Source organism: Protopterus annectens, chromosome 2.part1, assembly GCF_019279795.1.
Source record: "Protopterus annectens isolate FY-2018-M chromosome 2.part1, PAN1.0, whole genome shotgun sequence".
NCBI lineage: Eukaryota > Metazoa > Chordata > Ceratodontiformes > Protopteridae > Protopterus > Protopterus annectens.
Window position 1 is genome coordinate 356,253,611 of NC_056729.1, and position 24,322 is coordinate 356,277,932.

At 38.9% G+C, this 24,322-nt stretch overlaps 1 protein-coding gene across 1 annotated transcript in view; it reads left to right on the forward strand.

Annotated features, from left to right (window-relative positions):
* The window catches only part of QDPR (quinoid dihydropteridine reductase), a 277,957-nt gene that overhangs the window by 196,112 nt on the left and 57,523 nt on the right, over nt 1-24,322 (forward strand). Inside the window, exon 6 of the mRNA XM_044062191.1 lies at nt 7,333-7,416. Within this exon, the coding sequence (XP_043918126.1) occupies nt 7,333-7,416 (84 nt within the window). The remainder of the gene's footprint in view (nt 1-7,332; nt 7,417-24,322) is intronic.

Below are 24,322 nucleotides of genomic sequence, written 5' to 3' on the forward strand. Positions count from 1 at the left end.
TATTATAGTTTTACTTCTAGGCCCCTCGGATACATCCTCATTGCTGAAGATCCAAAATAAGCATTTTTAGGTGTAATATAAATACATACCAGTGTAGTCTGATATTCTGCAGAATATCCATTCTGAAATCCTTTCTTTATCAAATTCACATACTCAGTTTGCATTTCTTAATATAACTGATTATTCTTTCCTTCATTTTAAGATAATATGGAAAGTGTCACCATATACACCCCATATCCCATGGCAGAGCAGATTCATCATCCCATGAGTTTTTTTTCTTATCACCATTGAAACCTAGGTCACATTTTACAAGACTTTTTGTTTTAATAAAATCCCTTTAATAAAAAAAAACAACAAAAAAAAAAACAAACACACCACATTGTAAAATAGGATAGGCAGTTGCTAACGCAGGCCCTGGTTTACCTGAAATTGAGGTTATCCATGCTAAAATACATGCTATTGCCAGGACTTCTACTTAAAATAATTGGTTTCTGTTCTTTTTCATTCTTTCAGAAATTAACTTTTAGCCATGAAGAAACCAGTGTTCTGTTTTTTTATTGTCTTATTATCTTCATTATATTTGTTCTCATGTTTACTTTTTTCCACTTAAAATTTGTTATTAGACTAAATGTTTTTAAAACCACCTGAAGTAAAGAGAATAGGAAGGAAAAATGAGCAACTGAAATATTTTTGCTGTAAAATATGCAATTTATAGTGTGAAAATTGCTCATATTGATAACTGCTACAGTAGCCTTAGGTATTTTGAACGCCTCCAGCCAGGAGTACAGAATGAAAATTGACAACATCAGATAATCAACTCCCCACCACCAACCCCCATCCTTCTGTTTCTTTTTCTAGAAAAGCGAGTAGATATACATATAAAAAAATTTGTATATTCCAACCGTGATAAAGCTCCAGATATAGCCTTGTCTAGACCTTTTTGTGTTTTTAGTTTTATGTATGTTTATACAAGAATAATTAGCTTATACTATAGTAACAATATACTATAGTAACAAATAAGATCTGAGATAGTTCTAAGTTGCTAAGTTGCTTTTCGGATCTGAACCCATCTATGAAAATGGACAACACAGATGGAATGTTATGGTAAGCACATAACTTCCCTTTAAATAAAATAATAAAAATAAATTTTGTACATCCTTAAGCATTCCTTTATCCATGAATTTAGAATGCTGTCAAATGCTTTTTGTAATCTATCCATGCCATAATTAGCCTTCTGCTTTTGCAATTCTCTTTTGTGGCTTTATTTAGCAACGAATGATCCTTTATTCCATATGAGTTTTGTGTTTCAGTGTATAAATTTGTATGTTGTTGGGTGTCAAGTTTACTGGTATGTAGTTTTTAGGATGGCTTGCAGGTTCACTCTTAAGGAGGACTATGATTTTTCCTGTTAACAGGTTGGTGAAGGAGGACTATTTGTAATTCTTATTCTGGGCTAAATCTTTGTGTAACATCTGGGCTTGGTTTTCCATTTAGGGGCTTTTCTTAGTTTTGTCTTAATTTCTCTGGCTGTTCCTTCATCAATTTATTTTTTTTTAATTCTTCTGGACATTCAGTATCTTCATATTCAACAGGGGTTTCATAAATTCTTTGTGCTTTGTTTCCCTTTATATTTATTTGCATGTCTTCTAAGTTTGTTCCTGCTTTTGGTGGTATTTTTAATTCACTATTGGCAATAGTGTATGATAAATCTTGATTTGTTTGGATACTATGTGTTGCTTTTATTACGTCTGTTTTAAGTATTTTTGAATATCTGTTCCCTTTTTCAGTATTATTCTGACAGTGATACTATTTGTTTTAATTACTTTGTAGTTTCCTCTAGTCATTGCTTTCATGATGGCATTTTACTTGCTGCCTTTCTTTCCTTTGCTACTGTATGTTTTTGTGGTTTTTAGTTTAGCTGCACAGTAATATATTCTGTTTATTTCTGCTGTATCATGTGAATTTTTCTTTATAGTCCTGAATACTGTGTTCATTAGTTTTTACCAGTCTTCTCTTAACATTTTTGGTCTTATTTGCTTTCTGTAATCTATTTCTTTCATCTGTCTTAATGTCTATCCATCTCTATTAAATCAAGCAGGTCTTTCCTTAGATCACTTTCATCTGGGTTTAGGTTCATAGGTTCATACTAGGCTGTCTGCCCTAGGGCATTTATAAGCCTAGCCAGGTGGCTTCTGCCACCTTGGAAAAGATTTCTAGTCAGTGAGGGCTCTGCCTAACATGGACTGGGATTCTGCTCCAGAGTGTAGGGAGCCTCTGGGTTATGAATCTGTCCCTCTATTTATTTCTGTGTTGAGGTTCAAATTCTCTCCTCGTGGCTCTGGTGGATTTAGATTTTCTGAGGTGGAGCATGTCCATTGACATGGCCTTATATATCAGGCATAGATTGCCTCTGAGTACTGAATAGAGCTGGAGTGTCTTCAGCCGGGCAGCATATGACATATGTTTGAGACCCTTGATCCTCTTGGTGAGGTACTTTTGGTGTCTTTCTAGCTGCTGCAGGTGTCTGGTAAGGTACATCCCAAATGGGGCATTGTACTCAATTATGGGCCTGATAAGGGAAGAGTATAGGGGCACAATGACCTCTCTTGATCTAGATGTGAATCCTTTCATGATAAGGTGGGTAATCTAGAAGGTCTTCCTAACCACCTTGGCAATGTGAGTGTTAAATGAGAGGTTACTGTCAACTTGGGTCCCTGATTACTTCTTCCATACTTAATGGATTACCACCTATGTCAGTTTAAGGCCATGGCTCTGGCACCAGTTATCCGTTTCTGAGGCCTTTCTGAAGGATGCCAATTATGGCACCCAGTTTGTATGTTTTGTGGGACACTGCTTGTGACTGGCTTAGAGTCTGATATGGCTCCAGCAATTCTGATCTTGTGGGTTCTGTCCTTGACCCATCTTATGACATATGGGTTTACATTTAAGCTGGTGAGCTTGTCTATGATGCCTTTTGCAAGATCAAGATAGGCTGTGTGAACTGCCTTACCCTCATCAATGGCCTTATTGACCGTTTCAAAAAAGTCGACCAGGTTCAAAAGGCAGGGTCTGCCCTTGACAAAGCTGAATTGGTTAGGATCCAGTGTCTGTAGGTCTGCATTGTCTTTGTTTATGAGTTCCATAATGATCCTGTCCATGGCTTTGCAGACCAGGCTCTTTGTGGAGTGGGACCACTGTTGCGCCATTTTTGGAGTGCGTATCCTGTAGTAAGGCTAAGATTAAACAGCAGCCTTATGCGGGTTTAGTTCCTCTTTGAGTTCATGTAGCCGGGACACCGTCTGGTCCCATTGATGCTGTGTTTTTAGCTTTGGAGAGGCGGCTCTCACTTGGGCATCTGAGATGTCAGGAGGCTACACTCTGCTGGGATAAATATTTCTTGAACCTGTCTGCCAGTATGTTGGCAATGTCTGTGGGTTCAGTGTATTTTTTGTCATTTTGGACCAACTCTGAGCATATCTGGGAGTTTCCACCCAGGTTTCTAACATAACTAAAGAAGGCCTTGTGATTGTCTTTAGTGTCTTTATTTTTCTCTCAAAGTTTGCCTTGGATGATTTTATGAGTGATCGTAGTTTTTTGCTAGTACTAATCAGAGATGCCTTCCCTTTTGGGGATTTTGCTCTGTCATGTAGTAGCTTCCTCCTCCTGTTGTAAAGCTTGTTAATGGCTGGGGTCCACCAGACAGGACGCCTACCTTTGGGGAAATGGGTCTTGGTTGTATTTGGGATTGCATGATCCATGCATTCTTGAAGGTGTCTGTGGGCTGTGGTTTCCACTGGCGGATACCACTTCAGTCTTAAGTGTAAAGTCAGCTTTTGAGAAATTCTTCACTGTGGTCTTTTGTGCTGGGGGTGGGGGCGGGATGTGGATTTCCAGTGAGATTAATTTATGGTCTGATCTCACCAATGTCCCCATGTTTGTGATGATCAGGTCTAGTATATTATCTCCTCTTGTGGGAGTGGTGACTAGTTCCATTGCATTTGAGTTTATGAATTCTAGGAACCTTTGGGCTAGGGTGCTGGGGCTTGAGTAATGCTCACAGTCTATGTTTGAGTAGTTGAATTCTCCCAATCTGATGGTATTTGGAGAGACATTCATCCTCTCCAGTGTCTTCAGGAAGGCTGAGTGGGGTTCCTGAGTTTGAGAGGGTGGTCTGTAGCATGCTACAAACTGTAGGGCAGTTTTGCCTATGGTTAGTACATGGATGGTGCCACTAACCTGGAGGTGTGGGTATCTTTGATGAATATGGATACTCCCCTCCTTTTGTGGTTCGTCCAAGTTTAGCATGATATGAGGTATAACCTGGTAGTGCTGGGGTGCTCTCAGGTGCCTTGAACCAGGTTTCAGTCACTGTACAGATATCCATGTTCTCCATACTGAGGAGAGCTTCGAGAGCGTGCATCTTGAGGTTTCAACTTCTGGCGTTGAGCAGCATTACCCTTAGTTTTTTTCCACTTGTGTTTTCTAGGGAGGTGGGTTTGTCTTTTGAGCCTTGCCTAAAAAAGGGGGGAGGGTAGTGGCAGGGCCTTATAATATAAGGCCAGGGTGGGGGTGTTTCGGTGAGCCCTCCGGAAGCAGCGTGGCTTGTCAAGCATGTCATCCCAAGCAGACAGACTTTGGGTGTCTTATCTGCTGTGTTTGCTGTGAGGAACCTACAGAAAGTTCCTTCCAGAGTATCTTTCTGTGAGGTATCTTGTTCAGATACTCCATGCATAATGTACTGCTCCTTCATATGGGAACCTAGTTGCCAGTCATTCTGCAACATTACATGTGTCTGTTTGCTACTGTTTCCTGCTCCTTCCCTTGCTCTGTAATTTCAACTGGCGTTTTGTACTGGTCTCTTACAGAGGGCTGCAGAGCACCATCACTTAGCAAATCTTTTTCAAATGCTTTCTGCTCCAGCTGTTGCTCATGCCTGTGTTGGATTCTCGACACTAAATCCTTTACTTTACAGACAGTCCACAATTTCAGTTTCTATTTGTTTTAACTTCTACATTACTAATCCTGTTTCCTACATTCTCCTTTGTTTTTTATTTATTTTTGAATTGTGAATGTTCCATATACACGTGCCTTTGCCTGTATTTCTCTTCAAATGTCTTTGGGGCTGCTTTTTTTGTATTGATTAGTTTGGCTTTCTTCTTTGCATAAATATTGCACCATACCAGATCGGTGTTTCTTTCCCATGTCCATGTTTTTTTTTTATACATTTCAAAACTCTCTGGGTTTTGTTCTCTATATTTTCACACTTCTTCTGTCCCTTCTTTTAGGCAGCCCAGAGTTTCTTCATCTGTGTAATGGTTTTCATAAATCTGTTTTATTAATGAATACAAATTTCCCGTTGTAACCTTTGACAGCTTTTCTTGTACAAGTAATTTTCTTTCATTTAATGTCTATTTTAATCTTTCTAAGTATTTTCTGTTTGGAAATTCTGGGTTTCTTACATAATATTAACAAAACATAATTTCTTCCTTATCTTCAGTAGTCCATTTTATAATTTTTATAGCTCTTTTTTGGCCTGTCGGTTTTTGTGTTGCTTTGTGGACTACTACTTCCTTCTACAACAGTGGGGCCATCTTCCCCATGACCCTGGCGTAACCCTGTCGTAGGAATGTTTCCTAGTTTCATAGGAGGTTACTAGACTAGTGGCCCTATAGCCCTTACATGTCTAGCCTTGTTAATCCCAAAATGCCCCAATTTCCATGTCTTGAGGATTCTACACTACCTTTTTTTCCAGTCCTGGTACCAATGCATACAACAGGATTGGACAATTTTTTTTTTCCATGAACTGTGCATCAGGCTTTATTTTTTAAACTTCCTCTCCCCATGATACATGCTGTATAAGATGCAGTCTATATATCAGTGTTGTCTTGGTGCGATTCGGTAAAAACAGGGTGTACTATGTAAAGCTACACACCAAGACTTGTGGATGAATTCAGTTCCAGCGGTACTACCCTCCTTTTTCTTGCTGATTTAATCTCTTCATTCAGACCCAGTGGATTGGGGCTACACACATATGTGCTTGTTATGATGATTTTTTATCAGTTGTTAGACTCCCACGTATTTCTTCTTGCAGACTCTTCCACCATGGTATGCTGACCCAATCCAGTTGTATAGTCACTGGGTTATGTGTTGTCTGCAGCAAAATGGCGTGGTTCCCTTTTGTAAATTACATTGTACTCCATAGAATACACAGTATGCAAAGTGCCTCTGCCTAAGTGCTTACAGTGACCTAACTTTACATGCTGGCACACAATAATGACATTTTGTCTGCTGTGATGACTACAACTATAGTACAAGTCTCTGTATATACTTTTCCCGCAGACTACACTGCTATTGGATGCATTTTCATGGAGTCAAAGTATTGTGTGATGCACGCAACAGTTTTCACTTTTTTTTTTGTACGGTCTGTAGCAGTTACATTAGCCAGTTGCATTTATTTTGCTGCAGCTGAACTTTGCCTTATTTGACATTCAAATTGTTTTTAGCTATGCAGTACATTAGCTGTGTTGCAGCAAACACGAGTGCCTGTCTTAACAGAAAATAAGAGCTTATCACAGTGATGTTTAAAGGGAGACCGGTAAGCCTTTACTAACCAGAAAGAAGTGCTGAAATTAAATTTGTTTAAGGAAAGTTTCAACTGAATTGGCTGTTGTGAATTGATAAAATTATTAAAAGGCAGAGATGCAAAAGGCAGAGGTGAACTTTGTCACGGTGGTACGGCGGTAGTGTTGTTACCTCACAGCAAAAGGTTCTCCCGTTTGATTCTTGGCTTGGCTTGGGAGTGCCTTCTGTGTGGAGTCTGTATGTCCTCCCCGCGGTTGGGTAGCGTTCGAAAGACATGCGTGCGTAAATGGACGTGCCTTCGTTGAAGGTTGGGTGTCGAGCTGGCACCTCGGCGTTTCGTAGCAATCTACTGCCAATCATTAGCGGACCGGAGTTCCACTGTGGCAACCCCTTACGGGGAAAAAGCCGAAAGACAAACAACAACATTAAAAGGCAGAGGTGAATAATTTGCTTTGCCTTGTGAAGAACTAGATTAACTAGCTGAAGAATTATATATTATTTTTTTAAGTTAGAATAGCTGTAAAATAGATACCAGATAAGCTGTTATGCATTCAGTCTACATTTTTTCTGGTGCTTTTAATTGTGTCTCTTGGAATTATTATTGGTAATGTGTGAAATTTCTGCAGTGTTTGCCGTTGTTTGCCACCTTTTGGTAATTTAAGTGCTCAATGCTGCAGCAACACACCTTTCTTCATATAAAATGACATTGATGTGCAAGTAAATGGCTTCTCTTTGTGTTTTCTTTCTCAGTGTTACCTTGGATACACCAATGAATAGGTCTTCAATGCCTAATGCTGACTTTAGTTCTTGGACACCCTTAGAATTTGTTGCTGAGTAAGTAGACAGTTGATTAATATGATAATATGTTTGTAAAGTCTTACAAGTAGCAAATGTTTTTCATGCTCTGATAACAATGTAGTGTCTGCCAAAATAAAGCAGTACAATAGTTTGTTATATGCTTTTTATTTAATGCCAGCTTAAAATGACAGCAACATGCTGTCTTCAGGGAGGTACCTTCTAATTCCACTACACTTTATTATGCACCACTAACAGTTAGTTTCCCCTTATGTATTGATCTGCCCCTTCAAATTGTTAGTGTTTTCTGGTCTCCTTTTAGATTACCATGAGTCCTTGCAAGTTTTGTTACACCTATCGCCACATTCCATATTCTGTTACGGTTTTATTGCTAATCTCCCTGTCTTAATACTAAAATACTCTGCCATGTGTGAGTACAAATGAAAAGTGAGCATAGTATTAAAATGTTTGTGTATTGGGAGTAGCCAGGAGAAGTCAATTGCACTCTAACCTTTAGCAGTTAATTGAAGTAAGGAATGCATTTTACAGCGTGTCAGAAAAGTAAGTCAGTCCTAACTGCTGTCTTATCCACACACTGCACTTCTTCAAAATGCTGTGTTAATTACAACTTTCTCTATATCATAAGATCTTCATATCCCACTACGCTAAATGTTAACTTGAAAAGTATCACCTTCCATACTGTTTGAATGATAAACTGACAGGCGAAGGAGCCATGAGAACTGTTAACAGGCATGCATTGCAAGTCCTGCTCACTGTTCTTGTATCTTCCCTCTTGCCCCTGAGTCTTGGAAAAAGTTTAGCATATGACATTCTGCTGTCTTTGTGGAAGGCTGCCTCTTTTAGATATTTTGTAGACTTGCATTTCACACATACATTGTTTATGTGACATTGTGCTGGTATATTTGTTGGGTACCTTTTTTATGAAATAACACAATATTTTACTATTGTTTCTACTGGGGGGGGGTCCTCTCCATAACAGCACTGGCAGTTTATATTATAAAAACTGACACTGAAGACAGTTTGATTTGACAAAATATGTATGTAAGTTTGTGTCATGTCTGCTCTGTGCCATACTAACCAGAGCTAATCTGTAAAATGACCGACCACCTAGTCCTCCTGCAGACATAATTATTTTTGGTCAATCTTTACAATCAGAATTTATTTCCATCACAAGGCTGCTGCCTTCATATAGTTAAAATGTCATTTACTTGAGGTTCTTCACCAGGTTAGCTTGTGCTACGTGGAATTTCACAGCTGTATTTGTGTGTACCCTTCTTACCCTCGTTCAGAACATATTTGTTTAGTCGTCATAGGCAAACTGACATTTGCAACAGATTCAGAGATGTAGGCTACTCGTCCTCTTTCTTTTCATAGACCTTATAGGTTAACTCGTAGTTTTATTTTTCAGATATTTTGTATGTTAAACGTTTCCTTGGTTATTCCCATAAACGTCATTCTCCTACAGTTTTCCTGTGTAGTATCCCTGTAGTATAGTTAGGCTTCCTTTCAACCCTTTATGTATTTTATGACCCCCTCCTCTCATTTCCCTGTGTTCACTCGTTCTCTTTCTGATCTTCCTACCATTTGGTGTTACAATTTACTGCTGTAGTTTAAACACTTCTGTACTTTTTCTTGTACTGCTTCATAACTGCATGGAATTTAGCCGTTACACAGTCTTTGTTTTCTTTAATGGCTAATTATGGTGTATTGATTTGTATTGTATTTGACTGCATATTGTTTTTATGCATTGGCAGTATGTTTTACTGTGTATTAAATTGCCTGTGGTCTGGTTTGTGACTGACTATGGATGTTTGACTGTTTGTTGACTTGACTATCAAACGCAATGAAACAGGCAGACAAATAGCTATAGATATTAAGTGAAGTAATTATTAAACTGAAATGGAACAGAATTTTAGCAAGGGGTTAAAGTTAAAAGTGCCTTTAATGAATTTGTTGCAGCATGACACCACTGCTGTTAAACCACATAAATGAGTTGCACCCACAGTACTTCGCAGAGTGTTTCACTAAACAGCAGTAATACACTGCAAAGATAAATTGCACTGCTTTTCAATAGCAAGGTGTAGAAGAGAAGCAAATGTGTAAAGTCTCATACACTCACATAAAAAGAAACAACCAAAAAAAAAAAAAACAAACAATGTGCTGCTTATGCCTCTGTATTTAGTCAGGTTTACACTTTTGCTTTTGTTACAGATTCCTGACTCAGATTAGCCAAACATAAGTCAATTGTGAAACAACATGAGTTAATAAAAGATGAGGATGTAGTCTAAGTATGGTTTCCCTGATCATATTTTGTGAGTACGCTTACACGAGGAGTACAGAGCATTATTTGTGGAGGTGTATTTTCTGGTTCCCAGATGTGCTGAACTTAAGACTGCAGTCTTCAATCTCTCTGCTGGTCTGTGTTTCTTTTTTATTTCTCCATTTCCTTGTTCGTCTTTACCCACTTTATCTTTATGGGTGGATTGCCTGCCTTTCACTGGAAAGAATTGTCATATGGCATCTGAGATGATGGTGCAGTCATTGAAAAGGAATCTGAAGTTAAAGGTCTTAGGTGGTTGTGCGTTATCATGTAGTAAGACTGTGACGCCCTTGCACTGGCCCAGTAATCAAGGAACCTCAATCCTTACCACTGGCAACAGTGAGGGACGTACACACTGGGAGGATGACAAGTACACATACAGTAAAGAACAATTTCCCTTAAGAGAACACAGAGATCACAACCCATCTTGCGCTGGTTTCTCCCTCATTCTCTGAACTCTGACGTTTTGTAGGTTAACCCTTTTATGTTTTCTACTGTTAAAACATATATTTGCACAGGTATATAGTTTATATGCATTTCTATTCTGTCAGCAAGGCATGCTGTGGTTACATTTTAGCTCAATACATAACATACAGTTCTGTATAAATCATATCAATAATCACAAATGACAGAATTATTTACAGAATTCCAGATAGCTGGGCTGGCTGTGTGACACCCCCTCCCCCGCAAAAAAAAAAACTCAGGCTCAATGCTCTCAAGCAATTTTTCTCAAGGGTCACTTGAAAAACTAGCTTATCTGGGAATACTTTACCCCATTCCCTGTCTTGAGAGCCCATCTGCGTTGGCATTGCTAACCCCACTGCAGTGTTGCACTGTCATATCATATGCTTGCAGCCCTAGGCTTCACCTTAGTAACTTGGCATTTTGTGGCTGGTTCGATGTAACCATGTTAAGGGATTGTGATCTGTAACTACAGTGAATTTCCTTCCATACAGATAAGGCTGAAGTTTCTGCAGTGCCCACACTATGGCTAGGCATTCCCTTTCTACAGCTGCATAGCATTCCTCCCTGGGTTGGAGTCTACGACTGAGTTAAACCACTGGGTGCTCTTCTTCCTCTGAGGAAACCTGGTTAAGTAAAGCCCCCACCCCATGGTTTGATGCATCCAGCTGCACAACAAATTCTATGATGTAATTTGGACTGGCTAACACAGGAGGTTCTCCAAAGCTCCTTTAAGCTTCTGGAATGCCTGCTGACATGCTGGGGCCCACACTACCTTATCTGGCCTGTTTTTCCTTTTCAAGTCTGTGAGGGGAGCAGTTGTGGTACTATAATTGGGGACAAACTTTCTGTAGCCCTTGCTGTCCCAAAGAATGCCCTCTCCTGCTTTTTGGTAACAGGGGCAGGCCATGCATGAATGGCTTCCACTTTGGCAGGTTCTGGCCTGATCTTACCACTTCTCACTCTGTGTCCCAGGTAGGAGACCTCTGCCATACCCACGTGACATTTGTTGGGCTTAATGATCAAGTGGAAGTAAATAATGTGGGAAGAAATAGCCAGGGAATTGTTATGGCTAGGCTTATATAGGCCCTAGGGCTGATAGCCTAGTACCAACCTATGAACCCTGCCCTCTGCAGTCTACCCAGCACCTCCGTGACATGCTGAAGGTGCACTTGCCAGGAATGGCTGTAGATGGCAGTATCATCTAGGTAAGCAAGGGCAAAATCTCCTCCTTGGATATGATCTTCCAGCCTCTGGAAAGTCGTTGGGCATTTTTCATCCCAAAGGGTATCTTCGTGAACTCATACAAGTGAAAAGGAGTCACAAAGGCTGACCTGTCTCTCTTACTGGGAGTCAAGGGCACCTGCCAGTAACCCTTGCTTGGTAAGATCAATAGTGGTAAGATACTTAGCACCATCCAGCTGCTCTAGGGCTTCATCTGTACTAGGCATGGGGTAAGCATCTAACTGTGTGTGACTATTTAATTTCCTGTATTCCACACAACCTGGTGCTGCCATCCTTCTTTGGTACCAGCACCACTGGGATGGCCCAAGAACTGTAAGGGGCCTGCTTAATAGCCCTTTGGGGTCCTGTATCCACATGGTGCTACACCAGGTGGGTGCACCCTGATTTCCCAGTGAACATGCCCCCAACCACCTCTAACACTGCTCGGATTTCTCAAACCTGGATAGGGGATAGCTGCTGGGACACTGCTACTCCTTCCACTGAGGTGACAGTCCAAGCCTTACTGAGGAGATCAGCCACCAGATCCCCCTCAGAGTCCTCCTGCCATCCACTGCAAATACTCAGCACAAGGGCCTCCCTGTCATGGTACGGTTTCATCATGTCAACATGGTACAGTTTGTGCCCATTTCCTACCTAGCAGTTCTACCATGTAGTTAACATCACTGGCCTTCCTTACTACCTTGTAGGGTCCCTCCCAGGCTGCCTGCAGCTTGTTTCTGACAGGAATGAGAGCCATTACCTGCTGCCCGACAGCATACTCTCTAGCTCGAGCATTCCTATCGTACCAGACTTTTTTCTGCTGTTGTGCTTCTGCCAGGTTTTCTTGGGCCAAGCACATGAGTTCCCTGAGCCATGTAATGTTTAGAACATATGCCACAACAGACTTGTGGGATTCACACTCCCCCTCCCACTCCTCTCCAATCAAATCTAAAGGTCCCCTCACCCTATGCCCATACAACAACTCAAAGGGTGAAAAAACTGTGGATTCCTGGGGCATCTCTTTGTAAGCAAACAGATGGGGCAAATATTTGTCCCACTCCCTCTTAAACTGGTCTGCAAATGCCCATAGCATGGACTTGAATGTAGAGTTTAACCTCTCAACAAGACCATTAGTGTGGGGTTGGTAGGGGGTGGTCTTTAGGTATTTCACCCCGCAGTGCTTCCACAGACAAGCCGGCAGGTCTGACATGAAATTGGCACCTCTGTCAGTCAGTATTTCTTTTGGGAAATCTACGTGGCTGAAAATCTCTAACAAAGCATTTGCCACCTTTCCCCCTTAATGGAAGACGGAGCCACTGCATCAGGGTATCTGGCAACATAATGTACTACCACTAGGATATACTTTTTTCCCTGTGGAACTTTGGGTACTCAGAGGCCCCATAGTATCCATAGCTGTCCTCTGAAATGGCTCCTCGGTCACAGGCAGCACCATCAAAGGAGCTTTCACCATGTCTCCTGCCTTGCCTACCTTTTGGCACTGCTCACACATCCTGCAAGTAGCCTGTTACATCTCTGGAAATCCCAGGCCAGTAAATGTTCTGCATAGTACATCTCTTTGTACGTTTTATGCCCATATGACCTGCAAAGGGAATATCATGGGCTGTGGCTAGAAGTGCCAGATGGTAGGCTCTGGGCACTACTAATTGCTGTATTCTCTCACCCTCTAGCCCTCCCTCCCTTTTAAGTCCTCTGTGGAAAGGTTGAGCTGTCCACTTTCTGAGAGTTGTACATCTCTAAGGACAGCTTCCACCTGATTGCTGGTCTGCAATGCAACTGTGCCCAAAGCTAAAATCATTTCTGCCTTAGGTTGGCATGCATCAGTCCTTTAGCCTCTTTGTCAGCTTGCCATACTCCTCTCCTAACATGCTTGCCTGCTCTCCCTGACTAAGCTAACAAAAAAAAAAAAAAAAACAGTTGTGATGTGAAACTTATATTCAGTGCATGTCTGATTGATAGTACAAACACCTTCAGTGACCACTGTACACAGATTACAGGAATTCAATATCCACACCACTGCAAGCCCATTAATATGTGATGTGGCTATCCCACCATTGTCAACCAATTAATATGTGATGTGGATACCCCACCACTGCCACCAGTTAATATGTGACACCCCTACACTGGCCCAGTAATCAAGGAGCCTCGGTCCTCACACTGGCAACAGTGGGGGACGTACACACTGGGAGGATGACAAGTACACACACAGTAGAGTGCAGTTTCCTTTAAGAGCACACTGAGATCACAGTCGGTCTGGGGCTGGTTTCTCCGTCTTTCTCCAGATCCCAAATAAGATTCCCCACTGGCACAGCTATAGGGTTGAGATGCCAGACTATAAGGTAGTTCATCTGCCACCAGCCACCCTACTTATCAGCTGCTATAAGGCCCTTACAAAGGGTGTACCATGTAATGTTACTATTATCCAAATGGTAGACTGACCAAGACTTGCAAGGCTATTTAGGAGTGGCCTGTACAGTGTCACCAAATACATATGCAAGTACTCGAAGAGCTTAAATATGCCTTACAAATATCAGCCACAAAGATAGGTTTAAATATATGTAATAATATACAATAAAAGAACAATACAGTAATCTGTAACTAAACACAGTAACTTCAGAGTTCAAAATCACAGGGAGTATTTAAAACAACATTGCAGGACAGTCTCAGATAAATATTGAAAACATCTAAACTAATCTTTTTTTTAGTATATTCCTAACTATATCAAAAAAGTTACCATGTCCTAAAAAACTTGCTTACAGAGCAAGGCAAGTGCAGATAGTGATGACTGGATGTTCTTGCTAGGTCCAATACAAAATACACAGTCTCTCTGAGAAAGTTCTTTAATCAATATCAAATATTACTGCTGAGTTAGCTTGGATGACATTACTTTTTGTCACCTGACTTCAGTTTCCTGGCTAAAACAGAAACTAATAATTTAATGTGTTAAAAATACATGTCTCTCAGATGTTTGCAGGTCTTGGAAGTCGTAAAACAATAAAACACTTTGTTTTAAATCTAGTAATTACTTCTCTTCCAAGACAATACAAAGACTTCTGGCTCTAGATATTGTCTGCTACATTGAAACTGAGAGAACCTTTATAGCACCATCATAAAGCAGCTGAATTTCAACTTATTTTCTTGAAGTTTTGCAAGTTAACCCTTTTGTGTTTTAGTTTCTACTGTTGAAACATACATTTGCACAGGCTATATAGTTTATATGCATTTCTGGTCTAAGTCAACAGGGCATGCTGTGGTTAAATTTTAGCTCAGTATATAACATACAGTTCTGTATAAATCATATCAATATTCACAAATGACGTACAATTATTTACAAAATTTCAGATAGTTAGGCTGGCAGTGTGACAAAAACAATGGACATTTTCAGATGATTCTTTAACCTTCAGACCAGCTGCATGCATTGATTCTAAGATGGTGTGGCATGCATATGCATACATTCTATGCTCAAATAATATGCTTGCTATGAATGTCTGGAATTCTCCTGTAGCTTGTCTTATTGACAGAATTTGCACTGAATATTCTTTTTTTTTTCTCCACTGAGAAGACAGAGGTGTCTGTTTGTTTTTAATTCCTCACCAAGACTTGTTGACATTCATCCATGTTGTAAGCAGCATTTGGATTGTTGCTAGCACTGGATGGCACCTTGGCTGCTTATTAGACTGGATGCTGTATACGGTTTCTAATCACATTTACCGTGTCAGACAAAGGTCCTTTTGTGTTTTCTATTGAACTACATGGTCTCCTACTTGTGACATATGGAGAGAGATTGTGCAGCCTATACCGGCTGTCCTTCGTCAGGAGAAGGGTAGTGTGAGCTTTTTGTTGCAGCTGGTACCCTGAAATGGACAGACACTGGAAGCTGATGTGGATGAATGTTCTGCAGTTGGAGATCTTAATGCTTTGCTGTCTCATATTGAAACATCCATGTGATTTGAGTGAGGCATCATTACTTGTTCTGCTGCCAGTTAAGAACACTTCATTCTGATTGCATGTTTTAATTTCCTGCATAAATAGTAAAATCCCTAATCCAGCCACAATGCAATATCCTTTTGTCTTCCAGTAGTAGCAGACTCACTTTAGTACTTAAGGAAATATCTCCTGTAAAAGGAAAGACCTACTTGTACCCAAAGACAAAAAGCCCAAAAGGAAGAAATAAATGACTATACTACTAGAGGGCGAAAGATGGAATATCCGTAGTAGAGGCAGGGGGAAATATATATTTTTCTTCTGGGAATTGTCTTTGTAGTAAATCCTTGAATTTTTTTAATAACACAAAATGAGAAGTATCAGATTTAGTGAGTCTTTTCTAGCAGTCCCCTTCCCTTGTTGCTAGTCATTGGATGTTTTGATTGCTTGCATATTTGTTGGTCTTGCACTGATGGGATATAATAAAGGAGATGATGGGCACTATCTTCGGTTCTTTCTGTTTAAAACCATTACCTGCTTGGCAATATTTGAGTTCATGAGTGACCCCATCAGTTATCTTTTTCAGTATTCTGCACCTGCACTAAGTAGTTTCCCTTTATTTTGTTATTCTTTACTTTTTTTGTACTTAAAGATCGTCAGTTATAGAAGTATTGTTCAGTATTCTTCAAGAATTTAACTGGAAATGTTTTAAAAAGTTAAGAAAGCAGCCTGGCAAGTACTTCAAGAAGAGATGCAGGACTTTTCAACAATTTTTCAAAACTCTGTCTGCAGAACAAGCCATTTTTAAGACAATGTAAAGTGTACAAATAACACTGTTGACTCGAGAAAAGAGGAATCCTAAATAGAAGGTATGGTGGCAGCTAATGCTTCCATCTGTATGTGTTGGACTTGACAGCAGTTCTGTACTATAACTAGGAACCTTATCATCTTAATGCCGGAGCAAACTCTGGCATAAAAGGCTGATAATTTGCTGAGCATCCAGGGAGGTGCTGAGCATCCAGGGAGGCACTTGAGCAATAAGACTTTCAGCTGCAGATCAGTTCCTTTAGTGTGTGTGTGTGTGTTTTTCGCTTTTTCGGTGTTAGGGCCGCACAGCGAACCGTCCGCTAATGAGCGTACTTGATGTAAAGGCAAATGCTTCTCTGTCATTAGCTTTACCAGCTTGCACATTACTTTGGGATTTATTCTTGCTGATGGAAGGTTATATCGACACTGGTCTTACTTGCATCATTTGTCAAACATAATACATGTTCAAAGGACAGAATTCAGTGTGCCTTTTTTAGTTAATTTGTGAAGACAAACCAGTAAAGTTTTCCTTTATGTGTAGATATATTTTGAAGGCAGAGCAGAAACATCTTTGAGACTGCCTTACAGGAACGGTTCTTTGTTATCCAGTCATATCAGGAAAGAAAAGATGTCTTCACCTGTCCTGTTTCTATCTAGGCTTCTAGGTTGCTGCATGCTTACGAGTCTTATGTTTTTGCATCCCTTTGGAACTCCATTTACTCAACTTTGTTCATGTTTCTGCTTAGTTTAATTTTTTTAGCACCTCTGTTGAATTTATCACGTGATAACTGTACACTTACCTTTGTACAGAAGTAATCAAGCCATATTAACAAGTTCACATTTTACTAACATTATAGGGTATGTAACAATATATGTGGTGTATAATCTGAGCAATATTACATAAATTATTCACTTCCTGTCTTCTCTTAAACATCATTCATCCTCCAAAACATTTTTCTGCATGTATTGCCCCCACAGTTTCCATTTTTTAACATGTAATTTACTCCTGCCCTTTTCTAAAGATCCTGCTTCCTTTTCTTTTATCTCTGTTACAGTGTTTACTTCTTCAAATATACGTTTAGATTTTGATTTCCATTTTCTAGTAATTGCTTTTTTGGCAGTCACCAAAATTAAACTTAACATGTTACTTTGTCTAGGTAATTCAGATCCTGTATCCCAGCTCAGAAAAATTATTTCCCTAGTTAACTCATTTGCTCAACCAGTATTCCTGATAGATTACTCTGTATGGAATTTTTAAAGTCTGCTAACTCATTATACTCTGAAAACATATGTTCCTAATTACCTCTTTCTTCACCATACCACATCCAACATTTGCAATCTGCATGAAGAAAGACTCTGGTTGGGGTATAAAAGCATTTATGGAAACATTTCCTGCCAGAAATCCTACATTTTCTAGACTTTGTTGCATATTTTGGAGCCATGCATATGTCTTCTCATTGTTTCTTTGTGAATTACATATTTAATCAGTCTTCCCAGTCTTCTGACCTCCTCTGATTGATTGATTCCCGTAGTTATTGTGCAATATTTTATATGTTGTAATAATTATCCCTTTTGTAACAGCAGCTTTCATTCTAGATTCAGTTAAAAATTCAACCAGTGCAGGTCTTTCATTTAGGATTCCCCTTTCCCTTTGTCTATATTCTGAATCGGCCTGTGATAGGAATGGCATTTCCTAGCTTGCAATCCAAATGTCTTCTTGGCCTCTTTCCATTCTGTTACCTTTCCTTCTCTAATTATTTGTTCCAAGACCTTGATTCCTTTGCCATCTTCCTCAATTAAATTCTAGACCCCTCTTGTCTTTTCTCAGTACCCACAATTGCAGTCATCCCTTTCAGCAGAATCTCCTTTCTCCATTCTTGCGTTGGCTTAGTTCTTACTATACGTTCTGCTACTTAACGAGTATAATATTCTGCATGACTGCTTGTATTCTTATAGATCTGCGTCAAAACTCCCATTCTTTCTATATTTCTTGAATTACCCCCCTGCTTTATCATCATCATCACTTTCTACTTCAAATTGTAGCTTTCTGCTTGTGTTATGTATAAGAACCTTAACCATGTAGCTCTTAAATATCCTTTCAAATCGGGTAATCCTAAACCTCTTTGTTTTGTTGGGATGATCACCTTATCCCACTTGACTCTTGCCCTGTTCTCCACCCAAATAAAATCCTCCAACTCTTTATTAATTACTGTTCATAACTTCTCTGGTTGATAAAAATATGTCTGACCTGTGTATAAGACTAAAGGGACTAGAAACATTTTAACTGCTTGCATCTTGCTATAAATACCCTTAAGCAACAGCTTCCAATTTCTTAGTTTTTGTATTATCTTCTGATTAGTGTCTTCCCAGATATTCTTTGCTGCCATAACCAAATCCTTTCCAACCCATACTGTTAAATACTTCATTTTATCATGTCCCCATAGATATGGGTACTGCTGGAGCAATTCATGTGTGGGTACATAGTTTATAGCTGTAGCCTTTGTTTTATTTGCAATAATTTTATATTCCAAAAAAAACCCGGAACTGTCTCAGAATATTCCACGACACTGAGATGTCCTTTTATGGTTCCATCGGGTACAAAATAATATCTGCAAATAATGCCAACTTTTCTTGAACACCATACCATTTATATCCTTGAAGTTCTGAGTCCGTTATTTTCTTTGCCAGAAGATAAACATATAATGCTAATAACCGAGAAAAGAGGGCACTCCTCCCAGGTTCCTCTGTTCAGGCACAACTTGGAGAAGAACCTTTCCACTTTGATTTTTGTATCTAATTATTGTATCTGGGATTGTAAATGCTTCCATTGCTCTACTCATACAATCCTAACTTACTGTGCTGAATGCTTTCTCTGCAGCAAGACCCACCAATAACAACATTATTTTCTTACATTCTGCTTCCCTGTGGATCATCATTGTTCTGTTAATGTTGTCAAATGTTTGTCTCCCCTCCACAAAACCACACTGGTCTATATCTATCAATTTTGGCATCCCTTTTGCCATTCTTTTAGCCATTGTAGACATAAACACTTTATAGTAATGGTTTAGAATTGAGATGGGCCTATATGAAGCTGGATCAGATGGGTCTTTACCATCATTAGATATTACAGCCAACACAGTTTTCTTCCAAGATGTTGGTGCCTCCCCTCCTTTTAAAACGCTGTTAAACCAAACTTGTCAGATTTTTGTCTTTTCTTTTCTCCTAACTTCCAGACTGCCACAGGAATACCATTTGTTCCTGGAGACTTTTGTGTAGATTGGTTATATGTCATTATTTTTATCTCATCTACTCCTATTTTAATTGTTGAGCCTCAGATACTGCCAAACTTGGTATATTAAAGTCTTCCATAAATATTTCCATTTGTGCTTTTTCTTGATTTCAGAACTTCTCTGCTTTATACAAATTTGCGTAAAATTTCCAAAATATCTTTTAAACCTTTACAGGATTTCTTGGTTATTTTTCTTGTTACAAGCTCCATAAGTTGGGCAACAACCCTTTCTACTTTCTGTTGCCCAAGTCATTGTGCCACAAGTTTTTGAGCTGTGGAGTTATCAGAAACAGTTGTTTAATGGCAATCTTTCTAAATTCGTGCATATTATATGTGTACTGCTGTATTTTTTGTTGCACTCTGCAGTTGTGCCTCCTGTTGTTCTTTGAGATTTTCCTTATTCTGTAATACTTCAACCTTTGTCAGTCCCTCTAAATAATTCTTATTGCTTCTTAATTGGATCTCTTTTTCGTATTTTTATCCTGTTTTTAAACTCCACCTTAATTTTATCTGACTCTGTCACTAGCTATAACTTTTGGAATACTTTTTAGCTTCCGTAATAAAACCTGGATAATTTCCACTACCTGTTCCTTAAATTCCTCTCTTTTTAACTTGTAGGTGTCGAAGCACCAGTGTCTAATCTTTACTTAATTTCCGTGCATTTTCATCTTGGTAGTGATTGTCTCATGATCTGAAATAGTTATTGGATATGTATCAAAGTTCTCAATTAAATGCACATGTTCCTGTAAAAGATAATTTCTGTCAAGTCTAGCCCAGCTGTTTTACCTTGAGGAAGATTATGTAAATTCTGTCCTTTCCTTCTATTAAATTCACATCTTTTATACCAAATATTTTCATAAATTTCTTCAGAAATCTTCACTCTTTTGTTATATTTTACCTTGTAGGCCCTCCAGATACATCCTTGTTGTTGCAAGTCAAATGTCAATCCCTACCTATAAGTAATATTCCCTGTTGAAAGATGATTATTTCTTCCAGAATTTGTAAAGCTCCAAAATAGAGGTTTTAGGTGGAATACGAGTACATGCCAGTGTAATTCTCATCCCTTGCCACTAGCCCCTTATAACTATGAATATGCTGTAATTGTCTTTTTTCCTCTATTTCTACTGGAGCTTCTATGGAAATTAATAGAAATGTTCCTCTATCTTGTCCTTTGTCCCTGATGATTCTGTAGAATATCTATCCTATAATCCTTTCTTTATCAAATTCACATGTCCAGTTCTTTCCAAATGTGTTTCATGTAGCATTTCTAATTGTAGTATGCATTTCTTAATATAATTAAATATTATTTCATTTTTTATCTATACCTGTAACACCTTTATGTTTCCAAGATAATATAGAAAGAATCACCATTATGGTTCAAAGTTATTATTCCCACCTATTGTTCATGGCAGCTTTTTTAAATGTCCAGTTCTAGCTGTGATACATGCACCCATTACTGTTTGGCAGGTTAATCATTTGTAAAGTTTTTTCTTAACATTGGAACCTATGTCACATTTTACAAGATTTTTTTTTTTAGTAAAAACCCTCAAACAAGAAACCAAACGCATCCCTATAACCTTGTAACTTAATACAAACACACACAATTATGTACACGTTCAAATAATGAAGTACAACATTTTTGCCAAATAGACAGCTGCTGACACATACCCTAGTTAACCTAAAATTGATGTTATCCATGTTAAGACACATGCTATTGCTTGTGTGGGTTTATATCATTTAATCGAAATATATATTCATCGAATACTAATCACTTGGTCATCATTGCAACATTTCCCTTTTCCCCACTGTAGTGCGATGTTGGAAATGGTATATATAGTTAACGAGGTGTGGGGGCACAGCCTCACACATCGGTGGGTGTGAGGACAAAGCCCCCCACTTGGGCAGGCTTGATTTAGTGCTGTGTCTGTTCCGGAGTGCTGGTGGGCAAGTGGCTCCTAACCCTGGTAAAGTCCGTTGTTCGCTGAAATGAGTTTCTCTGATTAGCGTTCAATAAATACGTATTTGACACATAAATATTTGCAAATCCAAAAAACGAACAAATGAAATAACTCTTAGTAATATAAATATTTGTATTAAGTGATATAAACCTGCTTGTGCTTCTACTTACACTATCTGGTGTCTGTTCTTTTTATCTCTTTTTTCCCCCTTCCCAGGAGTGAAGACTACATGCATACTTTCAGAAATCATTAACTTTTAGCCATGAAGAAACCAGTGTTCTATTTTTTATTGCCCTATTATCAACTTGCCTCCGTGGAAAAGTAAGAAAAAAAAAAAAGATAAATGAAGCCCTCTGTTGCAGCCTGAGAGACAAGCTGAAACATGTATTGCTAAAGGAGAAAGCTTTTCATTATATTCAATGTTCTCATATTTACTTTCCACTTAAAAAATTATTAAGCTAAGCCAACTGTCTTAATCCAGGCATTCACATATGCAGAAGTAAGAAAACATATCAGCTCTGCATATATTGCTATCTATGTACTTTTACTCACCTCAACAAATTATGATTATTCCCTTAAACATGCTTTTGTCTAGTTTTTCTTCTGTTTTGCCCTGTAATGCCTAAATGTATTGATACCAGAAATGAAGAAAGAGAAGAGGATGGAAGAAGACATCTGTTTACTTTAGTACCTTTACCACATACAAGGACAACTAAAAATACATTACTGTAAAATATGCAGTTTATGTTGTGAAAAGTTCCATAGAAATACTACAGTTTAGAGAAACAAATGTTTTACTTACAAATTTCCTTTTTCCTTCATCCTCCTCTCCTTTCAGTGTCCTTCCAAACATTAATGACATGAAGTGAGGCAAGTGCCTTTCAGTTCCAGACAATTTTAACAAAGTCAACAAAAGTATACGGTTTCCACTTATTCTTACATAATCACATTTCACAAATGTGATTGATGAGTCTGTTTGCAGTCTCACATTTATTCCCTAATTTTCAGGTTGCAGGTGGTCTTCCTGTTCATCTTAATCTCCCATCTCCAGATTCCAGTTCAATTCTACAGTGGTCATGATTCTTCTGGTCATCTCCAGTGCCTTTCTTCGTCTGTGAAGCATTTTCTTTTTTAACAATGGAAAAGTTTTAACTTGCAGTGTCTCTCCATGTGCTTTGTTATCAGAAGAATGAGGATCAGTGTCCCCTCCTGCATGATGGCTCATTTTTTTTATTGGACAAACTTTTGCATTTCCTCCTTAGCCTGTTTCACATGTAAGAATGACTTTGATCCTTTAGGAGAATATTCTGAAGACCGCTGGGTACAGCAGCTAGAATATTACACCTGCCTGTTGACATTTCGTGATTATTTGTATAAACTTGTTTCCCTTCTGCCTGGTGTTTAGTGAATCGTTTTCCACAAACACACTACTCTCGCCAACTTCTACTACTCTGCCTTTTTTCCACAGTTGTCAAGATCAACTCTCTGCTGGTAGGTTTGGAACTTTACTAATAGAGGTCTTGGCTACTTTATCATTGCCAGGTTTGAAGCATATACATGGTGTGCCTTTTAGTTAACACTTAATGTTGTGGAATACCAGTCCATTTGCTAATATGTGCCTTCATAAAATTAATACAGTCTGTTCCTTCTAGTTTCTCTGGTGAACATTTTTGATTTTCTGTTGTACTGTATGCTCCGTCTTGTATTCCTGCCATTTTTTGAAACATCTCTTTTTCAGCAGTTTCATACTCGGACCTTTCTTCATTTCACCCTCTGATTTTTGCAGTTTTATCAGTTCATCTGAATATCTACTTAAACAACCAATGGCTGGAAAAATGTTAGAAGCTTTGAGTGAATATACTCTGTATTTTGTTTCTTTTAATCCTCTCTCAGCACATTTGACTTATAATTTCCTCTAGATTACTGGAAGCCATGTCTTGCACCTTATCTGGAACTTGAACTGATTTTTTGCTGAACAGCTGCAAGATTCTTCTTAGTCAGTGTTTCTCTTTTCACCTTTTCTAGTTGATTGTCTTTCAGGCTTTTAGTTTCTTTGCAGGCTTCCAGGCAGTGTACTTACTAGCCAGTAACTGATGTTTACTGAAATTGACAGTATCTCTGGCTGCAATTTCTCTTTTCACACTAGGAGAGCTGAAGTCAAGCCATTGATCATTGTGCAGCCATCTTGGAAGTCCTGAGGAATCTTAGGTTGATACAGAGTCACATTTCTGCTATAGACACTTTCCAGACACAAACTAGTTCACGAGTAAATGCATTAACCAGTTTATCAGCACTTTTTGCAGGTGGGAAGAAACCAGGCTACTTAGAATAAGAAAAAAAATAAACAGACAGTGACTGGAGATCAGGATTGAACCATGAACCCTGGAGCTGTGAGACAGATATTTTGAACACTGACCCATCATGCCGCCACTGTTGCTTCTTTATGCTCAACATGTCAATTACTGTTGTAGTAACCTAAGCTGTATAGTTCCTACCCCTTGACATACCAGTCTTACAACATGTGTTCCAATTGTCAGGAGCTCAAGAGGGGCTCCATAGAAGTATTGTTGGAGTGCAGAAAGCTTCAGAACTTTTTTTTTACCAGTGAAGAGTTCTCCTTTGGTGGGCCCCATGTAACTGTTGTTTGCATAACGATTCTTCACAGCTGGCCAGAGAAGTCCCCTGCTGGGGAAAACTTTCCAGTATATTTATTTTTCTGAGGAAAATACATCATTTTTTAACTGAAACACATGGATAATTTTATTTTAGGATTGCCACTGCATTTCTAAGGGAATCTTTTATGCAAATACTTATGTGGACTTTTTGTGTGCAAAATGTTTAACTTTTGACGTAGTTTAATCAGGTTTTGTGTAATTGAGTGTTTAGGCCAGGATACTGTGCTTTTGAGGGACTGTCAGTGGT